Source organism: Hylobates moloch, unplaced genomic scaffold (assembly GCF_009828535.3).
Source record: "Hylobates moloch isolate HMO894 unplaced genomic scaffold, HMol_V3 SCAFFOLD_4, whole genome shotgun sequence".
Lineage (NCBI taxonomy): Eukaryota > Metazoa > Chordata > Mammalia > Primates > Hylobatidae > Hylobates > Hylobates moloch.
In genome coordinates this window covers 171,447,904-171,474,608 of record NW_026652279.1, presented here as the reverse complement: position 1 = coordinate 171,474,608, position 26,705 = coordinate 171,447,904, and the positions used below count along the sequence as shown (strand labels likewise).

At 47.5% G+C, this 26,705-nt stretch overlaps 1 protein-coding gene across 3 annotated transcripts in view; it reads left to right on the top strand.

The window, feature by feature from the left end:
* RAB20 (RAB20, member RAS oncogene family) overlaps window positions 1-26,705 on the top strand; it is a 119,339-nt gene that overhangs the window by 27,168 nt on the left and 65,466 nt on the right. For 2 of the 3 annotated variants that reach the window (XR_004247814.2, XM_032151341.2), the window contains exon 1: window positions 25,541-25,925. The exons of the other annotated variant lie outside the window; for it this stretch is intronic. Coding sequence is in view for 1 of the 2 variants with exons in the window: in XM_032151341.2 (XP_032007232.1) it covers window positions 25,754-25,925 (172 nt within the window). In the remaining variant the exon portion in view is untranslated. Of the gene's footprint in view, window positions 1-25,540; window positions 25,926-26,705 lie in introns of those variants that run through there. 3 annotated transcript variants of the gene reach the window in all.

The following is a 26,705-nucleotide window of genomic DNA, read 5'->3' as shown; positions in this document are numbered from 1 at the left end:
CTTTCTAGGCTCTTGAAGTAGGAATACAGAGTATTGCTTTCAGGGTTTTGTTTGTTTGTTTTTGTTGTTGTTGTTGTTTTCGAGATGGAGTCTTGCTCTGTCGCCCAGTCTGGAGTGCCGTGGCATAATCTCGGCTCACTGCATCCTCCGTCTCCCGGGTTCAAGCGATTCTCCTGCCTCAGCCTCCCAAGTAGCTGGGATTACAGGCATGCACCACCACGCCTGGCTAATTTTTGTAGTATTAGTAAAGACAGGGTTTCACCATGTTGGCCAGGCTAGTCTTGAACTCCTGACCTCAAGTGATCCTCCCACTTTGGCCTCCCAATGTGCTGGGATTACGGGCGTGCATCACCACACCTGGCTAATTTTTGTATTTTTAGTAGAGACAGGGGTTTCACCATGTTGGCCAGGCTGGTCTCAAACTCCTGACCTCAAGTGATCCACCTGCCTCGGCCTCCCAATATGCTGGGATTACAGGTGTGAGCCATCATGCCTGGCTGATTTCAGTTTTTTTAACATATGTATTTGGTACTAGAAATCTCCCCCTCAATATTGCGTTAGCTGTGTCCCACAATTTTTGATATGTTGTCTTTTCATTTTCATTTCATTCATTTAATGTCTTTGTTGTTTTTGTTTTTGAGACAGCATCTTGCTCTGTCTCCCAAGCTGGAGTGTAGTGGTGTGCGCAATGTCGGCTCACTGCAACCTCTGCCTTCCGGGTTCAAGTGATTCTCATGCCCCGGCCTCCTGAGTAGCTGGGAGTATAGGCACCCACCACACCTTCCGGCTAATTTTTGTATTTTTAGTAGAGACAGGAGGGTGGTGGTGGGGGTCACCGTATTGGCCAGGCTGGTCTCAAACTCCTGAGCTCAAGCTATCCACCGGCCTTCACCTCCCAAAATATTGGGATTAGGGGCGTGAGCCACCGTGCCCAGCCTCAAAATGGGAAACTTGGATCCTGAGACAAACGTAGAGAGGAGAAGGGCACGTGATGGTGGAGACAGAGGCTGGAATTAGGCATCTACATGCCAAGGACCACCGCAGAATGCCGGCACCACCATGACCTGGGAAAAGCAAGGAATGCCCCTCCTTTCCCGATTGCCAAGGCACGCTCCCGGCCAGCGCTGTGATTTCAGACCCGCAACCTCAAGAACTGTGAGAGAACAAGTTTCTGCTGTTTCAAGTCACCCGGTTCTTTGTTTTGGCAGCCTGAGGAAACCAGCAGAGGGCCTGAGGACACACACATGCGCGCAACCCTCCTCCCTGATGATTCTCATCTCTAGTTTGGAGCTGAGGCTTCCCTTTAATTAGACTCAGGGTCAGTGCAGATGAGAGCAGCCCAGGGGACTGGGGTGGCCACTGAGAGTTCAAGGCAAAGTGGCTCCTTCAGGAATGATTCATTCATTTATCTTCTGTTGATAGAAGCCTTACTGGCCAGGCATGGTGATATTTATCAGAAGCAAACATCATACTTTCTGTTTTAACTTTAAAATTATTTCCACTAAAGCCAGAAACAGAACAGCGTCACTTATTATAAACCTGACAATTCACCAAGCACAGGGTGTCCTGGCCAGAAGAGCAAGAAAGAAAAAGAGACAGGAATTAGAAAAGCGGAGAGGAAGCTGCAAAGCTGTTGTTATCCAAGATGAAATAATTTCATATGTATAAAATGTCAGGTAATTAACAATGAAATGATAGTTTTCTTGGAAACAATATCAACATTATAAAATAGTATCCTGTCATCAGAAATAAATAGTTATAAAATGTAATAGAAAAAAAGATGCCATTACTAATGAAACATAAACCAAATGTTACCAAAAAAAAAAAAACCCCACAAGATATAAGAGACTTTCATGGAGAAAAGTATAATCATTGGAAAAAACATTTTTTAAGACCCAAATAAATGGAGGGTTGTGCTATGGTTTCCGTATGGAACTAAACTGGAAACCATGGACAGATCTACTCTTCTCAAGACAATCTATAAAGTCAGTGCAATTCCAGTCAAAATAATCTATAAATCAGTGCAATTCCAGTCAAAATAATCTATAAATCAGTGCAATTCCAGTCAAAATCTCAACAGGCTTTGCTTGCTTGTTTTCAGACAGTCTTGCTCTGTCGCCCAGGCTGGAGGGCAGTGGCGCCATCTCCGCTCACTGCAATTTCTGCCTCCCGGGTTCAAGCCTTTCTCATGCCTCAGGCTCCGGAGTAGCTGGAACTACAGGCACACGCAACCACTCCTGGCTAATTTTTGTATTTTTAGTAGAGACGAGGTTTCACCAGGTTGGCCAGGCTGGTCTTGAACTGCTGGCCTCAAGTCATTGTCCTCCTTGGCTTCCCAAAGTGCTGGGATTACAGGCCTGAGCCACCATGCAAACATAAACCAAAAGTTACCAAAAAACGCCCCCAAAACCATAAGATACGTGAGACTTTTGTGTAGAAAAATGAAATCATTGGAAAAGACATTTTTTAAGACTCAAATAAATGGAGGGTTGTGCTATGGTTTCTGTATGGAACTAAAATGGAAACCATGGGCATGTCTGCTCTCTTCAAGTCAATCTATACAGTTAATGCAGTTTCAACTGAAATCTCAACAGATGTTTTGTGGAAATTGACAAGTATGGCCAAAAATTTACATAAAAGCGTAAAGAACCACTATACAATTCAGTAATTCTACTCCAAGGTATACACCCAAGAGAACTGAAGACATATGTACAAGTACAAAAGCCTCTGTATGAATCTTTATAGCATCATTATTCGTAACAGCTAAAAAGTGGAAACAATCACCATGTTTATCAGCTGGTGAACAGATAAATAATACACGGTATCTCCCTACAGCGGAATATTTTTCAGCCATTAAGAAATACTTTTGGGCCAGGCGCGGTGGCTCATGCCTATAATCCCAGCACTTTGGGAGGCTGAGGCAGATGGATCCCTTGAGCTCAGGAGTTTGAGACCAGCCTGTGCAACATGGTGAAACCCCATCTCTACAAAGAATACAAAAACTAGCTGAGCATGGTAGCACACACCTGTGGTCCCAGCTACTAGGGAGGCTGAGGTGGGAGGATCACTTGAGCCCTGGAGGTAGAGGTTGCAGTGAGCCGAGATCGTGCCACTGCACTCAAGCCTGTGCAACAGAGCAAAACCCTGTCTCAAAAACAACAACAACAAAGAAGTACTTTCATATGCTACAACATGGATGAACCCTGGAAGCATTATGCTACATGGAAGAAGCCTGACACAAAGGTCATATCTTGGTTCAATTTTTGTGAAGTATCCAGAGTAGGCAAATGTATAGAAACAAAGCTAACTAGTTGTTTCCTGGGGCTGGGAGGCAGTCGCTGCTCATGGTTTCTTTTAGGAGTGATTAAAATGTTCTAAAATTAAGAAAACAGTATGAGTGGACTTGCCCTACTTGCTGCTAAGAGCTGTTATCAAGCTATAGCCATTAAAAGAGTGTGTCGTTGCTGAGAAGACAGGTATACAAACTGAACTGAATAGAGAGCCCTACACAGACCCATACACCTACAGAAACTCGGTGTCTTCCCTTTCACTCCACGACTGACTTCTTACCTTTCTAACTGCCTGTCTAAACAGGGCTAGGGGATTCTCAGACATTTTCCAAGTGGTACCGTGATGATGAATTTACCCCTTATGAAAGCTGTATTAGGCTATTCTTACATTGCTATAAAGAAATACCTGAGGCTGGATAATTTATAAGAAAAGAGGTTTAATTGGCTCATGGTTCTGCAAGCTGTACAAGAAGCATAGAGCCCACATCTGCTTCTAGGGAGGCCTCAGGAAGCTTCCAATCATGGTGGAAGGTGAACAGAAAGCAGGCATGTCACATGTGGAAAAGCAGGAGCGAGAGAGAGAGAGAGAGAGAGAGCGAGCCGGGGTTGGGGGTGGGGGGAGGGTGGGGCTCACACAGTTTGCAACAGCCAGATACTGAGAGCACGCTATGAGGACAGCACCAAGCCATGAGCGCTCTGCTCTATAACCCAAACACCTCCCACCAGGCCCCACCTCCCACACTGGGGATTACATCTCAACATGAGATTTGCAGGGGACATCCAAACCATATCAGAGGCGTTTTATTTTTGCAACGAGAATCAACACTTGGTTCCAGCCACAGATTCTGTAGCTAGCTCACAAATTCTTACTTTTCTCATCTCTACAGAACAGTGTGCTAACACTATTGAAACCTTTCACTGCAACTGCAAACATAATTTGAGAGCCTGGAAGATGTGTGAATTGCATTGTTCTCATACTTGAGAAAGGTGCCAGATGCCTCTGTGTGTGTGTGTGTGTGTGTGTGTGTGTGTACATGTTTTTCTTTACAAATTTAGAAGGCACAGGCCATAAGACAATGGTGCGATGAGAGGTGGATGGAGAAGCTCTCATCATGATGAATCTTCCCACCTGGTCCAAGAGTGTGCTGTGGCTTTGGGTTTGCAAACTCCTTTAGTGAAATGTTGATCTTTGACCTAACTAAATCGCTACGGTAAATCAGCTCTGATGTGCATACAAAAACGGAGTTAACCAAAAGAAAGAAAAATCAGCCTGTAATACTCATCCGTTGGTGTGGCCTCCAAGACCTCCCTTCGCTTAATTAATTAATATTTTTAAAAATTATTTGGTTGAGGAAGATGAGTCCCAGAGGTGTTAAGTGGGATAAACTAACTGTAGCAGGAGGAGGGAAGGTCTGCCCTCAGATCCCAGCTCTGCCACTTTTTAGCATGATGTGTGATATCCAAGCCCCTAGGACCTCCGAATATGGCCTTGTTTGGAGATTGGCTCATTGCAGATGTGATTGGTTAAGCTGAGGTCATGCTGGGGTGGGTGAGCCCCCGACTCCACATGTCCTTACAGGAGGAGGCCGTGAGAGGGTGCAGACGGGAGAAGCAGGTGTGGAGACCGTGCAAGAAGGCAGATGTGAAGGTAGACAGTGGAGGAATGTGCTACAGGCTGGGAGCATGACCAGGAGCCAGCAGGACTAGAAAGAGGCATGGCATTCCCCTGCAGGCTTCGGAGGGAACATGACCCTGCTGGTGCCTTGATTTCAGACCTGCGGGACAATAGATTTCTTGGTTTTAAGTCACGCAGCCTATGGGACTTTGTCACAGTGGACCCAGCACACCTAGAGATAATAGTATCTACCTCAAAAAGTCACTGTGGCCGAAGATGAAGTGGTGCCACCGAGTCTGCCTGCTAGCCCCCTCTGCAAGGCATTCCACAGAAAACAAGCCAGAGGAGGCCCTGGAAGCTGGAGAGGAGAAGGCAGTTGCCAGCACCTCGGGGCCGGTCCAGGATGTGCTGGCGACCGCTCTGGGTTTCCTCTTTGCTCCTTGAATCCCAGACTTGGTGTTGAAGAAGCAGCAATCCAGAGAGGCCAAGGGACACAGTCCATAAGAGCCCCCAAAAGCCAGCTCTGAAATCAAAGCCCCAGGAAACGGGCACTAGCGGGACAGAAAACGCAGACAATTGTTATTCTGTCGCAGCTAAACACCACGAAAACCGCGTGGCCCCACCTCCACCTGTGCCAGAGAAGGCCAAGAGGTGAGCCTAGACTTCGAGACCTCCACCCTCACCAGGCTGCAGTGAGGCCGCCAGGCCCCCACCCCCACCCCTGACCTGCTGGGGTGGCGTCAGAGAAGCGTGAGTGGGGAGCCAGGACTGTCACCTCTGCCAGGCAGTCATGAGCCACCCTCCGCGGTGTCAGTGGAGACCGTGTTGGGAGCTGCCACCCACTGGGCAGTAACAGGGAGCCGTTTCTTGGGTGTCAGTAGAGCACAGGTGAGGACCCTGGATGTGTAACCCCTGCCTTGGGAGGCACCTGTGTGCCCGCCCTTCCCCCTGAGGGAGCAGCATTAGGGGAAGCCACAAAACAAGGCCTTATTAACATCTAGACTCTCGTAACATGATGTGCAAGCATACAGCATTCACCAGACAGCCACGCACCGCACCCAGACCAGGAAACACAGCACGTGAATGAAGAAAACCAGGAACAGGTGCCCGCTCTGGAAGGACAGAGGTTGGACTCCCTGAAAAGGATTTTTTGAAATAAATGAAACATTCGGCTCAGCAAAGAAACAGAAGTTATAAAGAAGAAGCAGATAGAAATTTTAGAACTGAAAAATCCAATAACCAAAATTCAAAACGTAATTTATGAACTCAATAGCAGAACAGAGGGGCTGGGGGTAGAGGAAAGAATCAGTGAACTTAAAGATAGAAAAATAGAAATCACCCAATCTGAAAAAAGGAGAAAACCTACTGGGAAAAAAAAAAAAAAAAAAGGAGAGAGAGAAATGAACAGCACCTTGGAGACCTGTGGGACTATAACAAAAGAGGACATTTGAGTGATCAGAGTTCTGGGAGGAGACAGCGGGGTGGGGCTTTAAAACTACTTGAAAATAGTGACTGAAAACATCCCAAATTTGGCTAAAAATATAAATCTACACACCCAGAGGTGGACTGAACCCAAACATGATAAATCCAAAGAAACCTGTGCCAAGACACATCATAATTAAACTTCTGGAAACTTAAGACAAGGGAACAATCTTGAAATCAATGAGAGAGAAACGAGAAAGACAGTTCCAGTGACAGCAGAATTCTCACCAGAAGCCACGAAGGCCAGAAGGAAGTGGCGCAACAGGTTTCGAGAGCTGGAAGAAAAAACTCCAGTGTCCTAGACCCAGTAAAAATATCCTCCAGGAATGAAAGAGAAATCAAAACATTCTCACATGAAGGAAGGCAGGAGAGTTTGTTACTGGCCAGGCTACCCTAAGTGATGGCTAAAGGAAGTTCTCTCCACAGAAATAATTGTTTAATAAAAGGAATCCTGGAACACCCACAAGGAAACCAGAACACACTGAGCAAAAAATCAAAGCAAATGCAACAGACCTCCCTTCCCTTTTTGAGTTTTCTACACTACAGTGGAGGTTTGAAGCAAAAATTATAACACAGTCTGATGTGGTTCTAATTGTATACGTCATTTTAAAGAGAATTACTGGCTGGGCTTGGTGGCTCATGCCTATAATCCCGGCTCTTTGGGAGGCTAAGGTGGGAGGATTGCTTGAGCCCAGGAGTTGGAGACCAGCCTGGGGAAGTGTAGTGAGATCCCATCTCTACAAAAAATAAAAAAATTTAGCTGGGCATGGTGACACATGCCTGTAGTCCCAGCTACTTGTGAGGCTGATGCAGGGAATTGTTTGAGCCTAGGAGTTTGAGGCTTCAGTGAGCTGTGATTGTACCACTGCACTCTAGCCTGGGTGACAGAGCAAGACCCTGTCTCAAAAAAAAAAAAAAAAAAAGAAGAAGAAAATTACTAAAGGTGGATAGGAGGACATTATGTAATAATAAGAGGGTAAATAAATCAAGAAGACATAGTAATTCTACATGTATATGCAGCAGACCACAGAGTTGCAAAATATAGGAAGCAACGCCTGAAGGAGCTGAAAGGAGAAATAGACAAATCCATAATTATAGTAGACTTCAATACCCCTCTCTCAACAATTGATAGGACAATTATACAGCAATAAGCAAGGATACAATAAAAGAATTCAACAATACCATCAACCAACAGGATTTAACGGACATTTACAGAATAATAACAGCAGAACACACATTCTTTTCCATTGTCCATGGATAGACTATAAAAGAAGCTGCAACAATTTAAAAGAATCTAAAACATATAGGGTATATTTCTTTGACCATAATGAAATCAAACTAGAAATCAAAAGCAAAAAGATAATAGGAACATCTCCAAACGCTTGGAAACTAAACAGCACACTTCTAAATAACGCACGGGTCAAGCAAGGAGTCTCAAAGGAAACTAAAAAAGACATTAAATGGCCAGGCGCTGTATCTCACGCCTGTAATTCCAGCACTTTGGGAGGCCGAGGCGGGTGGATCACTTGAGGTCAGGAGTTCGAGACCAGCCCGGACAACATGGCAAAACCCTGACTCTACAAAAAATGCAAAAATTAGTTGGGCATGGTGGTGCGCATCTGTAGTCCCAGCTATTCAGGAAGCTGAGGCAGGGAATCGTTTGAGCCTGGGAGGTCGAGGCTGTAGTGAGCCAAGATTATGCCACTGCACTCCAGCCTAGGTGACAGAGTTACAGCAAGACCTTGTCTCAAAAAAACCACAAAAAATAAATTTCCTCTTTTATACCAGGCATATTGGACTTAGGGCCCATACTACTCAAGTATCTTAACTATCACATCTGTAATCCTAGCACTTTGGGAGGGCGAGGTGGGCGGATCACTTGAGATCAGGAGTTCAAGACCAGCCTGGACAACATGGCAAAATCACATCTTTACTAAAAATACAAAAATTAGCTGAGTATGCTGGCAGGTGCCTGTAATCCCAGCTACTCAGGAGGCTGAGGCAGGAGAATCGCTTGAACCCGGAAGGTGGAGGTTGCAGTGAGCTGAGATGGCACCACTGCACTCCAGCCTGGACGACAGAGCGACGCTACATCTCAAAAACAAAACAAAACAAACTAGTTATGTCTGCAACAACTCTCTTTCCAAATGAGGTCACAATCTGAGGCACTAGGGTTAGGACTTCATTGTATCTTCTGAGGGACACGAGCCATCCCATGGCAGGTGGCCTGGGGATGTGTCCCGCTCTCACTTCTGCCGAGGCAGGGATGAGCAGCTGCCCACGTTGCTCTTCCTTCCTTCACCCTCCTGGCCCCATCTCCATGTGCTCCAAACTCCCAGTGTCTATTTCCATGGTTGGTCTACAGCAGCGGGCTGAGGTCATCATGAACTCACGCCCACGAGTGGCTGTAACTCAGACCCAGGGGACCCGGAGTACACAGTGCTCAAACAGCCATCCTGGAGGAGGAGGTTGGAATCTTCCCCACAGAGTGGCCTGAAGGAATCCCCTCCCATTCATTCCTTCAGAGATGATGGTTGCTGTCAGTTTAGTATTCACATCCCACACTTTTTCTGTGCATATCCAAATATATGCCACATAGAATTAAGAAAAGATTTTACTGAATCACATGGCACAACTTTAGAGAAAATAAAGAATTCAAAAGTTGTTTTTTTTTTTTCTTTTTTTCTTTTCTTTTTTTTTTTTTTTTGAGAGGAGTCTTGCTCTGTCCAGGCTGGAGTGCAGTGGTGCGATCTCGGCTCACTGCAAGCTCCGCCTCCCGGGTTCACGCCATTCTCCTGCCTCAGCCTCCTGAGTAGCTGGGACTACAGGTGCCCACCACCACACCCAGCTAATTTTTTGTATTTTTAGTAGAGACGGGGTTTCACCGTGTTAGCCAGGATGGTCTCAATCTCCTGACCTCGTGATCCGCCCGCCTTGGCCTCCCAATGTGTTGGGATTACAGGCGTGAGCCACCGCACCCAGCCCAAATGTTTTCTTTTAAGTGAAAGAAGCCGATCAGAAAAGGCTACATACCGTATGATTCCAACTATATGACATTCTGGAAAAGGCAAAACGATGGAGACAGTAAAAGGATCAGGGGTTGCCAGGGGTTGGGAGAGGGAAGGATGGATAGGAAGAGCACAGAGGATTTTTAGAGCAGTCAAACTATGCTTCACGAGGGCTGGGTGCGGTGGGTAATGCCTGTAATCCCAGTACTTTGGGAAGTCGACACAGTTGGATCGCTTGAGCTCAGGAGTTTGAGACCAGCCTGGACAACACAGAAATCCCATGTCTACAGGAAATAAAAAAATTGGTTGGGTGTGATGGCTCACACCTGTAATCCCAGCACTTTGCGAAGCTGAGGTGGACGGATCACGAGGTCAGGAGATCGAGGCCATCCTGGCCAACATGGTGAAACCCGTCTCTACTAAAAATGCAAAAATTAGCTGGGTGTGATGGCACGCGCCTGTAGTCCCAGCTACTCGGGAGGCTGAGGCAGGAGAATTACTTGAACCCAGGAGGCAGAGGTTGCAGTGAGCCGAGATTGTGATACTGCACTCCAGCCTGGTGACAGAGTGAGACTCTGTCTAAAAAAAAAAAAAATTAGCCAGGCATGGTGGCACATGCCTCTGGTCCTAGCTACTTGGGCGGCTGAGGTGGGAGGATCGCTTGAGCCCAGGAGGCAGAGATTGCAGTGAGCCGAGATGTCACCACTGCACTTCAGCCTGTGCAGCAGAGTGAGACTCTGCCTCGAAAGAAAAAAAAAAAGGAAAAAAAGAAAAGAAAAAATCAAACTCTCTTGCGTGAGACTATAATGGTGGATACATGTCATTATACATTTGTCCAAACTCACAGAAGGTACAACATGAAGAATGAACTGTAACTTAAACTGTGGACTTTAGTTAATAATTGTGTATCAGTATCAATTCTGCCATTGTAATACTTGTGCCAATACTAAGGCAATATTGACCCCTCCATTGTAACAACTGTACCACACAAATGCCAAGCTGTTACTCATGGGAAAAACCAGGACAGAGGGAGTGTGAGCGGGGCATGGGAATGCTGTATTTGCCACTCGATTTTTTTGCAAACCTAAAACTGCTAAAAATCTATTTATTTAAAAAATTTTTTATTGGTTGTGCGTGGTGGCTCATACCTGTAATACCAACACTTTGGGAGGCTGAGGTGGTAAGATCACATGAGGTCAAGAGTTCAAGACCAGCCTGGCCAACATGGCAAAACCGTCTCTACTAAAAATACAAAAAAATTAGCTGGGCGTGGTGGTGCACACCTGTAGTCCCAGCTACTCGGGAGGCTGAGGCAAGAGAATTGCTTGAACCCGGGAGGCAGAGGTTGCAGTGAGCTGAGATCACAACATCGCAGTGGTGTGATCTCGGCTCACTGCAGCCTCAAACTCAAGGGCTCAGGTGACCCTCCTGCCTCAGCCTCTGGAGTAGCTGGGACCACAGGCATATGCTACCATGCCCGGCTACTTTTTAAATTTTTTGTGAAGACTGCATCTTGCTATGTTGCCCAGGCTAGTTTCAAGTGATTCTTCCCCCTTCAGCCTCCTGAATCACGGGAAATGTGGACAACTTTCTGTGTAACCAGCACAGAGATGAAAACTGGCAAGGTAGCTGGCAGGTGTTTGTGGAGTTTATTTAAAGAGCAAACCCACTTGATCAAAGGGAGATTCCTGGGGAGGTAAAGGGCCCTGTGGTCAGGTGGGTTGGGAAGGCCCAGGATCGATTTTCAAAAAGAAGGAAGTGGGGAACAGGGTGCAAGACGAGTGGATTGAAAGGCTAAAGCGACTGCGAGATTGGGCCACGACAAAGTCGCAGGTGACATTGGTTTCAGGGTCTACTGTGTAGGAGCAGGTCCCCGAGAGTGGGTGTGGGGATGGACAAATGGGCTGCGGGACACCCAGCTGCTGTGACGACCTCTGGGGTGTGTGGGAGGGAGGGAAGGAGAGAGGTGGTTGTGTTGGGGAAGAGGGGCCTCTGTCTGCGAGCCCACAAGTCACCCTGTGGTGGTTTCGTCCCCACTGCTTCTTTCCGGGTGAACTTCTGTATTTGACATTTGGTGACATTGGGGAAGTGACATTGGCCTCCCTGCTCTCATCTGACTCAGCTCTTCCCTGCGGTGAAGGGAGGGCTCAGCTTGGCCGTCCCTGCAGAAGTTCTCCATCCAGCAGGAGAAACTGACCTGCTAACCAACGAAGGATGAAAAAGGAGCCAGGGCCAGATGATCCCACCAGCGGAGGTCACCACGGAGCTTCCCCAGAGGCTGCACAGAATGAAGTGGCTTGATGGGCACCAAGGCTCTGAGGTCAGGGCTGACATGGGGGTTGGGAGGGTGAGGATCAGAATCAGCATCCGGTGACGTCAGCCTGCATTTGAGAGCCACCCAGAAGTTCCATGTGTGTCAGGGAGAGGCTGGAAGAGCAGATGGTAGCCCCTGGGGAAGGCATCCTGTCCAGCGAAGAAATGCGTTCCTTCTCCTGCAGGTTGTGAAGTGCAGCAGCAGATTTAAATTTAGTAGCAGCAGATACACTGCTTCAAATTCTGGTTTTGAGTCATGTTGAAGCCAGATACACTTTTTGCTCAAAAGTAGAAAAAATGCCCCTAAGTCCAGCATAATTGATTTGCTGAGTGCACTGTAGCCATCCGAAAATACATGGATGTGTGAAGCACAACCACATTGCACATCTTAGAATGCGGAATGATTTTGCACACCAATTCCTGGTGATTCCACTGAGGAAGTAAAGATAAAGGACTGTGCTGTCTCTTTCCTCTCTGGACTGCTGGGGTCCTTGTCCAGGTACTGGTGGGCAGCTTGGACCAGTGGAGCCTGTGGGAACTGCAGCTCAGCTCTGTGGCTCCTGCCTGGTATCCTTGCTGGGGCACGTCACCTCTCACGATCGGTTTCTTCTGTAAAGCTGGAAGGCCAAGCTTACTTCCCAAGGCTATCGTGAGGATTAGGTCTGATGAATGTATCTTCCAGTGCTATTGTTGAGTCTTTTTTTTTTTCCTAATGTGTAAGTAGTCACTTCAGATCTTGATTAAGGAGTGGTTCCTGTCTGCAGGTTTTGGGGGGGTCTCTGTGCTGTGTGAGCTAGTCTGTGACACCTGCGTGGCTCTCTCTAGGAGATGGGAGTAGATCCCCTCTGCTAAAATTGATTGAAAAATTACAGTGGCTGATTGTTTAGCGTCCTTGAAATTTGTAAAATCTGCAGCAAACCTAACTCTGATATGTCATACTTCACATTGTGAATATGCTCTTCTATTGCCTTCTCAGAATCCACGTATGGTTAGTGAGGGATTTTGGCTTTTTTAACAGGTAAGACTGATTTTGGTGCACATTGAGTATGTGCCACGATGCTTTACTAAATCCTCTGGATCTTTAAAGGTATGTTAGTTCTCAGAGGCTGCAGAAACACAGTACCACCAATTGGGTGGCTTAGAACAATATCAACGCCTTGTCTCCCAGCCCTGGAGGACAGAAGTCTGAGGTGTCAGCAGGGTTGGCTCCTCCTGAGGCTGCGCGGGAGCCTCTGTCCAGCCTGTCTCCCACTCCCGGCACCTCCAGTGCACCGGGGCTGGTAGAGGGCGTCTTCCTCTCAGTGTGGCTGTGTCCAAATCCCTCCCTTTAATAAGGGCGCCCGCTTATTGGATTGAAGCCCACCCTAATGACCTCATTTTAACTTGATTGCCCTGTAAAAACCTTATTTCCAAGTAAGGTCACACTCTGAAGTACGGGGGGTAGGATTTCAAAGTATCTTTTTTCGGTGGGGGAGGGCACAATTTAACCCATAACAAAGGGCATCTTTGCTTCTGAACCATTAGCTGATTTAGTCTTGCTACCATTTAATGAAAATTCATTTGCAATTACAGTTGTGCTATCATTTCATTTCAGTGTTTATCTCTGAAGAAACTAAATTTAGTTCTTTATTTTCTTTCCTTATTCTTTTGTGTTGTGAACATATCATAATTTAATTTTTATATGGCTTTTTAAGTGGATGTGACTCTTGTTTCTTTTCTTCCAGCACTTTAGATCCACTCTAGAAAATGACATACGGTGCATCGCATAGAAGTGGGTAAAATCCTAATTGCAGAGGAAATTTTTCTTAGTCAAGTGCTGTATTTTAAAAATAAATGATTAGATCTCTCATAGAGTAATCCTCCCTTACATGCTGAAAAGAGCTTGCAGTCTCTCCAATTGAACTGACCTTCACTGATGCAATTGAAGTGGAATTCAGCTGGAGAGCAAGTCCCCAAACGGAGAAGGAGAAAGGCAGTCCCTCTGGGTGGGTTTGTGTTTTTCAGCTGAGTGTGGGGATTGTGAACAACGGATATGTCCTCATGCGGAACATAGGGCCTCTTATGAGTTTCTTAGGAGTTACAGACGTGGGGAGAATTCATCCATCTTTCACCCAATTATCTATTGTTTGTCTTCAAAATGTTTCTCTTTTCTCTTTTCCTTTTGTTACCTTGAGGTAAAAGTGCCTCTTGTCAGCTGGGCACGGTGGCTCACACCTGTAATCCCAGAGCTTTGGGAGACCGAGGTGGACGGATTACTTAAGGTCAGGGTTCGAGACCAGCCTGGCCAAGGTGATGAAGCCCCGTTTCTACTAAAAATACAAAAATTAGCTGGGCATGGTGGCGTGTGCCCATAACCCCAGCTACTCTGGAGGCTGAGGCAGGAGAATCACTTGAACCTGGGAGGTGGAGGTTGCAGTGAGCCGAGATGCGCCACTGCACTCCAGCCTGGGCTATAGAGCCAGACTCTGTGTCAACAACAACAACAAAAAGCGCCTCTTGTCGATTATTAGGGTCATAAAATAAGACCTGTTTTAATAATTTAGTATTCAACTGCCTTAAACTAAAAAAGACAGAATCCCTTAAGACCTGTCCTGGACAGCTAACAGGAAGTTGTTTCAGATGTCTCGGCATTGCTGTGTTACCCTCTTGGGTTTACATCTCACATCAATCACCTTTTCATTTCTTTCTTTTCTTTTTTTTTGGATGGCTCTTAAGTTAGCTTAGCCCTTACTATAGCATGGTCCAGACAGTTAAAGTTCTCAGAAGCTACTTTGAATTTTTCAGCTGCTCTGGTAACAAAACCATGAGTGTGCCTTTGAGTGAAGGGCTTCCCACAGAGCCTACCTCCCCGCACTTGGGAGAACTTCCTCTGTCTCTGCTGTCCACGCTGCAGGAGTAGACCCTGCAATGGAGGGACACCCGGAAGCTTTGCCATCAGCACCCTGCCTGATGCAGACGACGTGGACTCACAGAACACGGGCAGGGGGTCGGCTCTGTTGGGCATTGCCGGGTGCTGCGGCTGGGTAGGGACCCTCTTGCCATCTGCCCTGTCTTTTGCCTGCAGCATCCCTCACTGGTGCAGAAGGTCTGGTGCAGACACATGGACATCTTCCTGTCCTCTTTTGTACAATGTCTTTGGTGCCATCTCTTTAACTACAGTGATCAGCTCACTCCTTGCCTGCTTCTTGACTGATTTTCAAGTCTCGAGACCCTCCAGGGTGTGCCTTGGGAGGGTATGTGTCTCAGGAAGGACTTTGAGGGGCTACAAGGGACAAAGAAAGAAGGATGCAGGGGTCAGCATGGCGGCTGGGCATGCTGCTCGTCAGAGACAGGGTCTGGCCTCGGGCTCAGATTTGGGGGCTGCCCTGGCCTCTCCCTGCTCCTTGCTCTCTGCCCTCCTGGTATAAACACCTCTTTTCTTTCTAAGCCACCAGGGTGCCCCTGAACTCACAAGACACCTCTTCAGCTTTCCTTTAAGACTTTGGATCCTGAGGGTGTGGCCCATTTCTTTCAGAACTCTTCAGGTGTTTATAACCCAGTCATCAGGATGCTTTTCCACTGGGTCCCTCAGTCTGAGAACATCTTAGAAATGCGAGTTCTCTGACCCCAGCGCAGGCCTGCTGAAGAAGCCCTGGGCTAATACCTGGGTTTATCTCACAAATGGTCCCTGGTCCCATCCCCCAGGCTGGAGGCCCCGTCTATCCATCCATCTCACATAGGCTCCCCCGCCAGACATCTTTGCTCTTGTTCTAAGCAGGGCAGGTGTGCTCAGCAGGGGAACCAGCAATTTCGCTCCCGCAGCCTCGCTTATTTCCAGTGTTCGAGATGCCCATCATCCGCACGATGTTTGCCCCAGGCTGTGTTCCTGTTTCTGCTTCTCTATCCACGGGCCCTCAGCAAACTTCTTCCAGTTCTAAGCATCACCGTGTCTACAGTGCTTTTGAAAACATTCAGAAAGCATAACAGAGTGAGAGAAGGGTCCTCCCCTCACACAAGTCCCAACTTTCTAGGATTTGAAAGACTTATTTATGTTAAGGTTTTAAAATAGTTATATATTTTCCTCTTTTTGTTCTTCTTCCTCCCCTCTAAATGTAGGCAATTCCTTCTTTATTCTTCCCCATAGTTTATTTCTATTTTCTTTTTTTTTGAGTTGGAGTCTTGCTCTGCCACCCAGCCTGGAGTGCAGTGGCACGATCTCGGCTCTGAATGAAGGAAATGAAAAGCATGAAGGGAAGATTTTGCTTATCTACATGGATATCTGTGTTTAATAAGCAGAATAACGGTTACCAGATATGATTTGCTGGATAGTGGAAAGTCACAGGACTTAAATACCTTTACTAATGGCCTGCTAACTGCAACCTCTGCCTCCCGATTCAAGCGATTCTCTTGCCTCAGCCTCCAGAGTAGCTGGGATTATAGGCACACCTTGGTAATCCGCCCGCCTCGGCCTCCCAAAGTTCTAGGATTACAGGTGTGAGCCACTGCACCTGGCCCTTCCCTGTAGTTTAATACTTTAGGCTTAGGTTTTTCTTTTAACAGTTCAAATTCCCCTTGCTAAGCCCTGTGAACAGTCCTTTGCAAACGGAATAAGGAACTATTCCAAAGTACTTGCTGGCCGGACACAGTGGTGCACACCTGTAATCCCAGCACTTTGGGAGACAGAGGCAGGAAGATGTCTCGAGCCCAGGAGTTCGAGACCAGCCTGGGCAACATGACGAAATCTCGTCTCTACAAAAAAAAAAAAAAAAAAAACCACACAAACACACACACACAAACCCAAAAATTAGCCAGCTGTGGTGGTGTACGCCTGTGGTCCACACTACTTGTGAGGCTGAGGTGGGAGGATGGTTTCAGCCTGGGAGGCAGAGGTTTCAGTGAGCGGAGATCATGCCTCTGCGCTCCAGCCTGGGCGACAGAGCCAGACCTTGTCTCCAAAAAAAAAAAAAAAAAAAAAAATGCTAAAAAAAAATTGTTTAGAGCTGCAGTCTCACTATGTTGCCCAGGATGGAGTGCGGTGGCTATTCATTGGCATGATCATAACTCACTGCAGCTGAACTCCTGGGCTCAAGCAATCCTTTCACCTCAGCCTCCAGAGTAGCTCAGGCCGCCACGCCGGGCTAATGTTTTTAACATTATACCTACAGGTCTTTTCTAAGTTGTGCAAATTCATCCACTGTTACCTCCTTGACTTGCCTGTCTGGCCAGTACTGCAGCCACTGGCTAGAGCATGGCATCGTCTCTGACCGAGGAGAGAAAAGAAGATGGTTTGTCTTCTCTGTGAAAGCACTGCCTTTTCTGGTGTTTTGTGGATGTGCCCGTGTTGAAATATTTCACTTCTTACTTTTTTTTTTGAGACGGAGTCTAACTCTGTCTCACCCAGGCTGGAGTGCAGCAGCACGATCTCAGCTTACTCAGCCTCCGCCTCCCGGGTTCAAGCCATTCTCCTGTCTCAGCCTCCTGAGTAGCTGGGACTACAGGCACCCACAACCACGCCCAGCTAATTTTTGTACTTTTAGTAGAGACAGGGTTTCACCATGTTGGGCAGGCTGGTCTTGAACTCCTGACCTCAGGTGATCCACCAACCTCAGCCTCCCAAAGTCCTGGAATTGCAGGCATGAGCCAAGGTGCTCGAACACTTCTTCCTTTTTACATCTCTTGATTTGGTATTCCTCACTGACTCTAGCTCAAGTTTTCAGACTCATTCAGTCTACAGGTATTTACTGAGCATAACTGGGTGTTGAGAACGTTGTCCACCCCCTCTCCCTTTTCCCTGACTTCAGCCCATGGCAGTGTGGACCACACGCACTGCCTGTTATGTCTCGGCGCTTGTCCACACATCTGTCTCATGTGGGTCTTTATGTTTGATTCTCCCCAAATGGACGGCCACCTCCTTGGGAACAAGAACAGAGGTCTCTTTTCCCCCTAGTCTGCCTGCGCTGCCACAACAAAGCATCCAGACCTGGTGGCTTTGAAGCAGCTACGTTGTCTGGGGTATATACCCTGGAGTTCGTTGTCGCGCACCAGGAAAATTTAGGACACGGACGCACACGAGGAGTTTAGGAGGGGAGGTTTAATAGGCAGAAGAGAAGAGAAAGAGAAACAGCTCTCTCCATAGAGAAAGGGGTCTCCAATCGGAAAAGACTGGCTGGTGGTGAATGCGCCCGGTTTTATAGTCCAGTTTGAGGAGGCAGTGTCTGATTTACATAGGGCTCACAAATTGGTTTGATCACGTATGGCCTTTACATAGCATACCAGGAAGGCTGGTCACCCCACCCTAATCTTATTATGCAAACGGTCTTTCGAGTTGATGGGCAATCGGTGCCATTTTGTCTGCTCCTTACATTACACGTGGCTGGCAGAGAAGGGAAGATGCAGCTGCCATCTTGAACATTTCTAGTCCCTAGTTCCTGCTGGCACTCACCCGTGCAAGCTCCCAGCGTGCTTGTCCATGTCTGCAGCTCCACTTTACAGGCTGCTCTTTGTTAGAAAATGATTCGGAGCTGCTTTTCATTAAAAATAAAAGCCTTATTGAGGACTCTCATACCCTATCTGCCTAAGTGATTTCTTTTTAACTCTTATATCAGCTTCAACAACAGACGTGTGTTTTCTCACTGTTCTGGAGGCTGGAAGTCCAAGATCAAGGAGTCGGCTGGGCTGGGTTCACCTTCCCACCTATGTGAGGCCTCACATGGCTGCCCCTTGGTCCATGTGTCTGTGTCCTAATTACTTCTTATAAAGACACCAGTCACATTAGATTAGGACTCTTTCCAGTGACCTAATTTTAATTTAATCACCCTTTCAAGGCCCCCTCTTCAAGCTCAGGCTCAGTCTGTGGTGCTGAGGGTTAGGGATTCAGCATAAATCTCAGGGGGACTCACTTCAGTCCTCAACACCTGTATTCTCTGAGACACTCATGCCGTGAATAATAACATGGGCATTTGATTGATTATGTTCTCTCCGTTTTTCACTATTTTTAAAATATGTGTTTATTTCTTATAGTATTCCAAGCCCTGTGCTCAGTGCTGGGGGTCGTAAAGACAAGACAGATGCGCTTCCTCTCATAGAGGGGCTCAGAATTCCTTCAGGCACCGCTCACTTTTGGGATGGGCAGAGCAGGCTAGTGCTGCACAAGACAAGATTTTCTAAAACTGTTAGGCAATATGCGAACATACAATTAAACATTATTCACGCCCCATTGAAATACTGAGGGTCACTGCTGTCTCAGTATCCATCATTACGGCTTTGGTGACTTTTAAGCAGGGGAAGTGGTTTCCACATGGTCTCCGTTGACGTTCTCCCACTTGTGAGTGGATGTTTATGGCTCATCGTCTCTCTGTGAGTCAGTTTGCCCAGCAGCTCCATAAAGAGGACAGAGTCCTGGATCCCCCATTTTGATGATTTAATATAAGTTCTTATATAAAATTATAGTTAAAATGTCAGCGAACCCAAAAATATTTTCTATGCTCCAAGCTGCCCTTGAGGCCATTGTCAAGTCCCAGTTCCTAGTGCAGGATCCTCTCTCAGACCCCAGATGTGGGCTCAGGCCTCTAGCACTCGACCGGAGATAATAGCAGATGCTCTCCCCCCACCCCATTCCAGCACCCCTTTGAATAAGATGGAATGTGCAGGCGACCTCCATGAACGAACGTCAGAGGGGGCGATAGCGTCAGGACTCTGCGAGTGCTTTCCCTTATCTGTGGTTGTCATGTGTTCTACACAGTTTGCTGTGCCTCATTGAATAGAGGTGCAGAGAGGAATGTCTCTGTTATCAAGAGAGGAATGTCTCTGTTGTCAGTTCGGTTTAACCTTTCTTGGGGGTGAAATATACATACGGAGGCTAAAGCAGCTCCACCTGGGACGCGATCTGCCGGGTTCACTTCTGACTAACCCCAGTTCTGGGAAGGCCTCTAGGATTTCCAGTTTATTGTTCCTTGAGTAAGAGCAGGTCCTCATTGTAAATCCTGTCCTGAGGTTGAAACAACCTTGATGTTATCGTCCTTCAATTCCCTTGTACATCCCCTCTGAGTCACCCTTTTGCTATAGTACAGAAGGCCTGTGTCTGGCAGGTAAGGGTGCCCAAGACACAGACACGGCTTCTGTTTGCCAATCTTTATTAAATGTTTCTTTTTTTTTTCTTTCTTTCTTCTTTTTTTCTTTTTTGAGATGGAGTTTCACTCTTGTTGCCCAGGCTGGAGTGCAATGGTGCAATCTGGGCTCACTGCAACCTCCACCTCCCAGGTTCAAGTGATTCTCCTGCCTCAGCCTCCTGAGTAGCTGGGGTTACAGGTGTGCGCCACCAGGCCCAGCTAATTTTTGTATTTTTAGTAGAGATGGGGTTTCACCATGTTGGCCAGGCTGGTCTCGAACTCCTGACTTCAGGTGATCCCCCCACCTCAGCCTCCCAAAGTGCTGGGATACAGGCGTGAGCCTTCCCGCCTGGCCCTAAATGTTTCTTTCTAGGAAACTGGGTATGTCAGCCTCTTTCTTCAGCCTGTCAGTTTCCTTGGACTTTGGAGGTAGGTTTGCACAGACCTAGCCACTGCAAAACCACACTAATATAAAATTCACCACTTTGGCCAGGCATGGTGGCTCATGCCTGTAATCCCAGCACTTTGGAAGGCCAAGACAGGTGTATCACTTGGGGCCAGGAGTTTGAGACCAGCTTGGCCAACATGGCAAAACCCCATCTCTACTAAAAATACAAAAATTAGCCAGGCTTGGTGGTGCACACTCGTGCTCCCAGCTACTCAGGAGGCTGAGACACAAGAATCGCTTGAATCCTGGAGGCAGAAGTTGCAGTGAGCCTAGATCGTGCCACTGCACTCTAGCCTGGCTGACAACATGAGACTTTGTCTCGAAAAAGAAAAAAAAAAATACAAGATTGTCTTTATACCCTAAATCCACCTTTTTGAAGCTTGTGGTCACTTTTATTTCCATTTCTATACAGTTCCATTAAATTAGTTTTGAAGACCTAGGATAATTTTTATGATAAACAGAAAATGAACTGAGGGAAGGCACCAGTGTTGAACCAAATGAAAACAGTTTCTGAAATCTAAGAAAAAATAGTGCGGCAGATTGTTGATGTAAGTCCTTACCTCATTCTAGCACTCACTGAAATTCTATCTTTGTCGATATCCTGTTTAAAATGGAACCCCCTGCCGCCGCCTCAGCCTGCATTCCTCCCGTCTCCTCCTCCCTTTTCTTCATCTAGCGTTTAATCAACACCAAGGGTGCTATATCCTGTGTGTTGCTGTGTATTTTGTTGGCTGTCTTTCTCCCAGCAGGTGCTGAGGCCCAGGATGCTGTCAGTTTCCCTCACTGCTCTATTTCTGGGTTGGGACTTAGAGTAGAATGGGTGCTTTTGCTCCTATCTGCTGAATGAGTACATAATAAATGGGTAATACATTTATTTATTTATTTTTTTGAGCCGAAGTCTCGCTCTGACCACCAGGCTGGAGTGCAGTGGCATGACCTCGGCTCACTGTAACCTCTGCCTCCCAGATTCAAGCGATTCTCGTGCCTCAGCCTTCCGAGTAGCTGGGATTACAGGCGCCCACCATCACGCCCAGCTAATTTTTGTATTTTTAGTAGAGATGGGGTTTCATCATGTTGGCCAGGCTGGTTTTGAACTCCTGACCTCAGGTGATCCATCTACCTCAGCCTCCCAAAGTGCTGGGATTGCAGGCGTGAGCCGTGAGCCACCGCGCCTGGCCTACATTTTGTTTTTAAGAAAGGAGAAAAGTAGCTTAAAAGAGAGTTGTTCTACCATAAAGTATCTAAAAATGCTCCTTAGCCATTTTGCAAAATCTAAGAGAAACAATCATATTTTCTTATTTCTTTTATGAGACTGTTAATGGTCACAGAATTTCTCAGTTTGCATCTCTTTTAAAAAAAAAATGAACTACATAATTTTCTTGGCCTCACAGCACATTTCTTTGACGAAACTGGAAAATTAATTACCGTATTAAGCCAGTGGTTTAAAATAGACAGAATAAACATCTAACTTGGCACTAAGTAACTGGTTTAAATAGACCCTTAACCCTATACTACCTCCTTCCTCATCACTGCTTCCTGCAGGTTAATACGGTGATTTACAGCCTTTAAGACATTTTTATAAGGAGTGGCTGAAATTTGATATGGAGACATTCTCTTGATTTAGTTTTTCAAAGTGCTGGAAAATTCCTTTAAGTTTTTCAACCAACTTGCTCAGTGAATTCCATGTGCCAGTCACTGGGGTAAGTACAGGGAACAGTCCCTCCCTCCACAAATGCTAAAAGCAGCAGTGAGTGTTCCAGGTGGTGTTTCAGTTCACTAGCGAATTTATTAAAATGTGTATTGATTGAGCATCAATTGCCTTCCAGGGCCAGGTACTTGGGAGACATAAGAGAAACAAAACACAAAGATTCCTGCCCTCATGAGGCTTCTTCAAACATTTACTGAGTAGTAGAATGTGCTGAGAAAGGGACAAGGCACTGGGTGAGGTGTTGAATGAGGTTAGGACCTGCTCCCTGACCCTAGGGAATTTTTAAATTACTAAAGATGATGAGAGTCAGATGAGTCCGTTAGTCATTGTCAAGGGTTAAACTGCATGGAAGAGGCCAGCAGGGTGGTAGAAACTCAGATGAAGGAGCAGGAAAGGTCTCCCCAGAGGGAGAGGATTAGAAGGGTGTGCCTGGGCTGCACCTCGTGGAATTCCTGAGTCCTGCACAGAATTCCAAACCTGCACAGATGAGGGGTTGAGGGCTTTTCAAGTGGGCAAGCTCAGCGAGCAATGAAGTGGAGAATAGCTGGTCATGATATGCTTACGGGATGTTGCTTCTGGCCTCACCAGGGAGGGGAATTCATTCATTCTTCTGCGACTCAGTGCCTTCTTCAGTGCCCATTGTGTGCTAGGCACAGTGGTGTTCACCAGGCACAGTGGTGAACAACACAGAAGTTTCTTCCCCATGGAGCTAACACCCTAGAGAAGGAAACTGCACCATCAAACCTGTAAATAAGCCACACACAGGGCAACAGGAGGTAAAGGAGGTGGGAGAGCTACTGTAAAAAGGGTGGTAAGTGTGTGTGTGTGTGGGGGGGGGGCGGGGGCAGGATTTGGACTTGTGGAGATAGAAAGTAGGGAGCCGTGGCAGGTCTCTGGGTAGAGAAAGCAGTGGTTATGAAAGGTTAGTCTGACAGTGATTGGGACGGCAGGAGCTTGGAGTTAAGGAGACCAAATAGGAGTGGATTCTAACTATTTAGGTGTAAGAAGGTTCCAGACAAGTGGGTGTCTGTGGGAAAAGAGAGAGATGTTAGAGGGATTTATTTAGAAGGGAAAATCCATTGGGCTTGGTGATGAATTGGATATGGTTATAAAGAAGGTGAAAGAATGAATGACTCTGCATTTACAGAAGGGCAGATGAATGATGTGGTGGGTTGCCATATTGAGACATCCATGTAGAAAGGCTTTGTAGGTGGATGAAGAAATGGACAAAGAGCTCAGGTGAGAGAAGCAGGCAGGGGATAAATTTGGAGAATCAAAAAGAATGCTCCAGGAAGTGATTAAACTTCCCGATGGTAAAAAAGTAGAAAGAAGTGTAAAAATTCTAGGTGAGCCTTGAACACCCGCTGAATAAATGGAGAGGTATACCATGTTCATAAATGGGACATTTTAATATTATAAAGATATCCACTCTTCCTAAATTTAACTATACATGTCATTAATGTGTTTCCTAAGGTTAGATACATTGATTCCAGAATTCACATGGACGAGTAAATGTTCCAGAATAGTCAAAGCAACTTTGGACTAGGACTATAGGTGCACACCACCATGCATGGCAAATTTTTTCTGTAATTTTCATAGAGATGGCGGTTTCCCTATGTTGCCAGGCTAATCTTGAACTCCTGGGCTCAAAGGATCCATCTGCCTTGGCCTCTCAAAGTGGTGGGATTACAGGTGTGTGCCACTGCGCCTGGCCAACAGGAACCAAACCTGACTCATGTTTGTGTCGCCCCAAGCCAGGCACTGTAGCTTGTGTGAAAATTGTCAGAATCGAAATGGAGCCACTAATGTTAAGAAAACCCTGACAAATAGAGCCGGGGAAGGCCATGAAGAGAGGGTTCTTGTGCGTGCATGCCTGATAACAAAAAGGACTCTGGAAAAACCGCAACCTTGCACAAAGGCCACTGCAATCTCCCCAAAACACTAGTCCTGCAAGGACATGGCCCAGCCACTGGCTGTCCTACTTTGAACTGGCATCGCCTTCGTTATGGATCTTTGTAGCCACAGATAATTATTTTCAAACAATTGTGCGATCCGCCTCATTTTTTTAAAAGCCTTTGCTTTCTTTGCCTCTCTGAATATGCACAAGTTTACTATGGCATGCATATTTCTATTGCAATGCTCTATTGCAAAATATCTTTTTCTTTTAGAGATCCTCTCTGTTATTTAGGTTGTCACTTGCATGCAACAGGCATTGAATAAATGCTGAATTGACTTAAATTTGCTCTGAGGATGAGGCAGTGCTGGCTGAGAAGGAGCCGGGGTCTCCTGGTGCGCTTTCCACGCCCCAGAAGGTCCACTTCCACCTCAGCCCCACACTGCTCGGTCTCAGCAACCTGACATGGCAGGGCTGAGCAGGTCCGAAATGCCTTGGCATTCCTGCCTTGTTGGAGTCTCAGAGCACCTATCGAAAGAGGCAGCGGGCCTATTTCCCTTTACAGGACACCTTCGGGACACCGGTTTTAACCTGCTCAGGGTCTCATCACCTTTCCCAGCCAGGCCAGCGGCCAGAGTGACACTGTCCCCCAGGGTTTAACTTAGGGTCCATTCTACCTCTCATTTTCTCTAAAAAACCCCAACCAACCAACAAACCAAATTCCACATGCTGCATATTTTAAAAGCATTTCAAGGTTTACTCTTTAAAACGGAAGGAGGACTTGGGAGACCGAAGCGGGTGGATCATGAGGTCAGGAGTTCGAGACCAGCCTGGCCAACATGGTGAAACCCCGTGTCTACTAAAAATACAAAAATTAGCCGGGCATGGTGGCACATACCTGTAATCCCGCCTACTCGGGAGGCTGAGGCAGGAGAATCGCTTGAAACCGGAAGGCGGAGGTTGCAGTGAGTCGAGATCGCGCACTGCTCTCCAGCCTGGGCAACAACAGCAAAACTCCGTGTCAAAAATAAAAAATAAAGGAGAAGGAAATATTTCTCAAGTAGCGACTGCAACTTCCATCGTCAAATTTTCATTCCAAGCTATAAATGGAGATGACTGTCCACTTTTCAGGTACAAAATAGGACAAAAGGCTTCCTGCAAAAGTAGAAGAGCAAAAGCAAAATCCTCCACTAGAAAGCGCCCCCATCTCTAATCTCTAGCAGTGAGAGCCTCAGGACGGGTTCCGCAGACGCTCATTTAACGCAAACTTTTTCAATGACCTTGAGAGTGGCTGCACTTACACGCGGAGAAGCAAATCGACCGCAGCTGGAAAGGCGCTGGGGTCGAGCGTGAGAGGAACACGGGTTTTACCTAAGGGAGAGTGGAAGAGAGAAGGGGGTTCCCCAAGGGCCCTGGCCACTTCGCCTCGCTGGGGCCCCGCGGCCAGGCTCCTCGCACCGCAGCCCGGGCTGTGCAGAAGCGGAGAGGCGGAAGGTGCTCTCAGAACTTTCATTTTCCACCCTGCAGCAGTCCTGAGCCTCGGCTGGAGAACTCTGATTCTTGCGAAAGGGCGAGGTCCAGCAGGGGCGGGACGGGGGCGGTGGCCGGAGGGCGATAGGGCGGGGCCGGGGCGGTGAAGGGCCTGGGGGGCGGGGGCGGGGGCGGGGCGAGGCCGCCGCGGTCCGGACCCCAGACTTGGGCGCCGGGCTCTGCATCCAGCTCCTGCCCGGGCGCGCACACGCGCTTCCTCTCTTGAGCTCCCGGGCGTCCGGAGGCGAAGGTCCCGGAGCGTTCACGAGAATCCGGCTCCCAGCGAGTCCAGGGTCCGCTCCTCCAGCTGCGCCCCGGGCGCACGAGCCGGCCAGCCTCGGGGAGAGGGCGCGGGGGCGCTGGGGGTTCTTACGGAAGATGAGGAAGCCCGACAGCAAGATCGTGCTGCTGGGGGACATGAACGTGGGGAAGACGTCGCTGCTGCAGCGGTATATGGAGCGGCGCTTCCCGGACACGGTCAGCACGGTGGGCGGCGCCTTCTACCTGAAGCAGTGGCGCTCCTACAACATCTCCATCTGGGACACCGCAGGTGAGGCCGGCGCCGCAGGAGCCACACCGCCCTGGGGCTCAGCCGGGGACCGGGGGCGCGGGGCTTCCAGCAGGGCACCCGGCCGCGCACAGGGTCCCGGCCTCGGACAGCAGATGCCTCCTTCTCGGGGTTTCCCACGCGTCCTCCCTTGCTGGTTGGGCTGAGCTCTGCCTGCTCAGCCACTCGGTGACCTCAGCGACAATCCAGGTTGCAGAGAACCCGCTGGTTACTTATGTACCTAAGCCGCCTTTTCTCCCGAGCCCCGCGTTCCTGCTCTGCCGCCCTGGGAACCAGAGACGCTCCTCTGTGGCTGCTTTGTTAGTTATTTTCAGTTTTCACGTACCCGTAGGAACATGAGCTCCTTTGAGATTCACTTGAGGGGTGAGCAGAGCTGGTGTTATTAGCCCCTTTCTAAGAAAAGTAAAATGAGTCACAGTGTTCCCCCCTGCTGGGTTTAGTCAGGAGAGAGGAAATAGAACTGGAGCCTCCGGACCTCTCAGCCCGGAGCATATCTGCCTTTTACAGTTAATCTTCTGCTTGATCTTGGCTCAGATACGTCATATGGGTTTGGGTTTGGAGTGACTTCCGGTGGAAGCGTTTTTAAGATAGGTAATGAGTTATTTTTATTGTGTAGTATTTGTGCCTTTTCAAAAGTACAACTTAGAGGATCTCAATTCAGGCTTTCTGTTTAACTTTGGAAAATAACACTGGTGATTGTAGCGTTGCAATGGAATATATTTCCTTCTCCTTACAAAAGAATAAGATATTGTAAGTGAATGA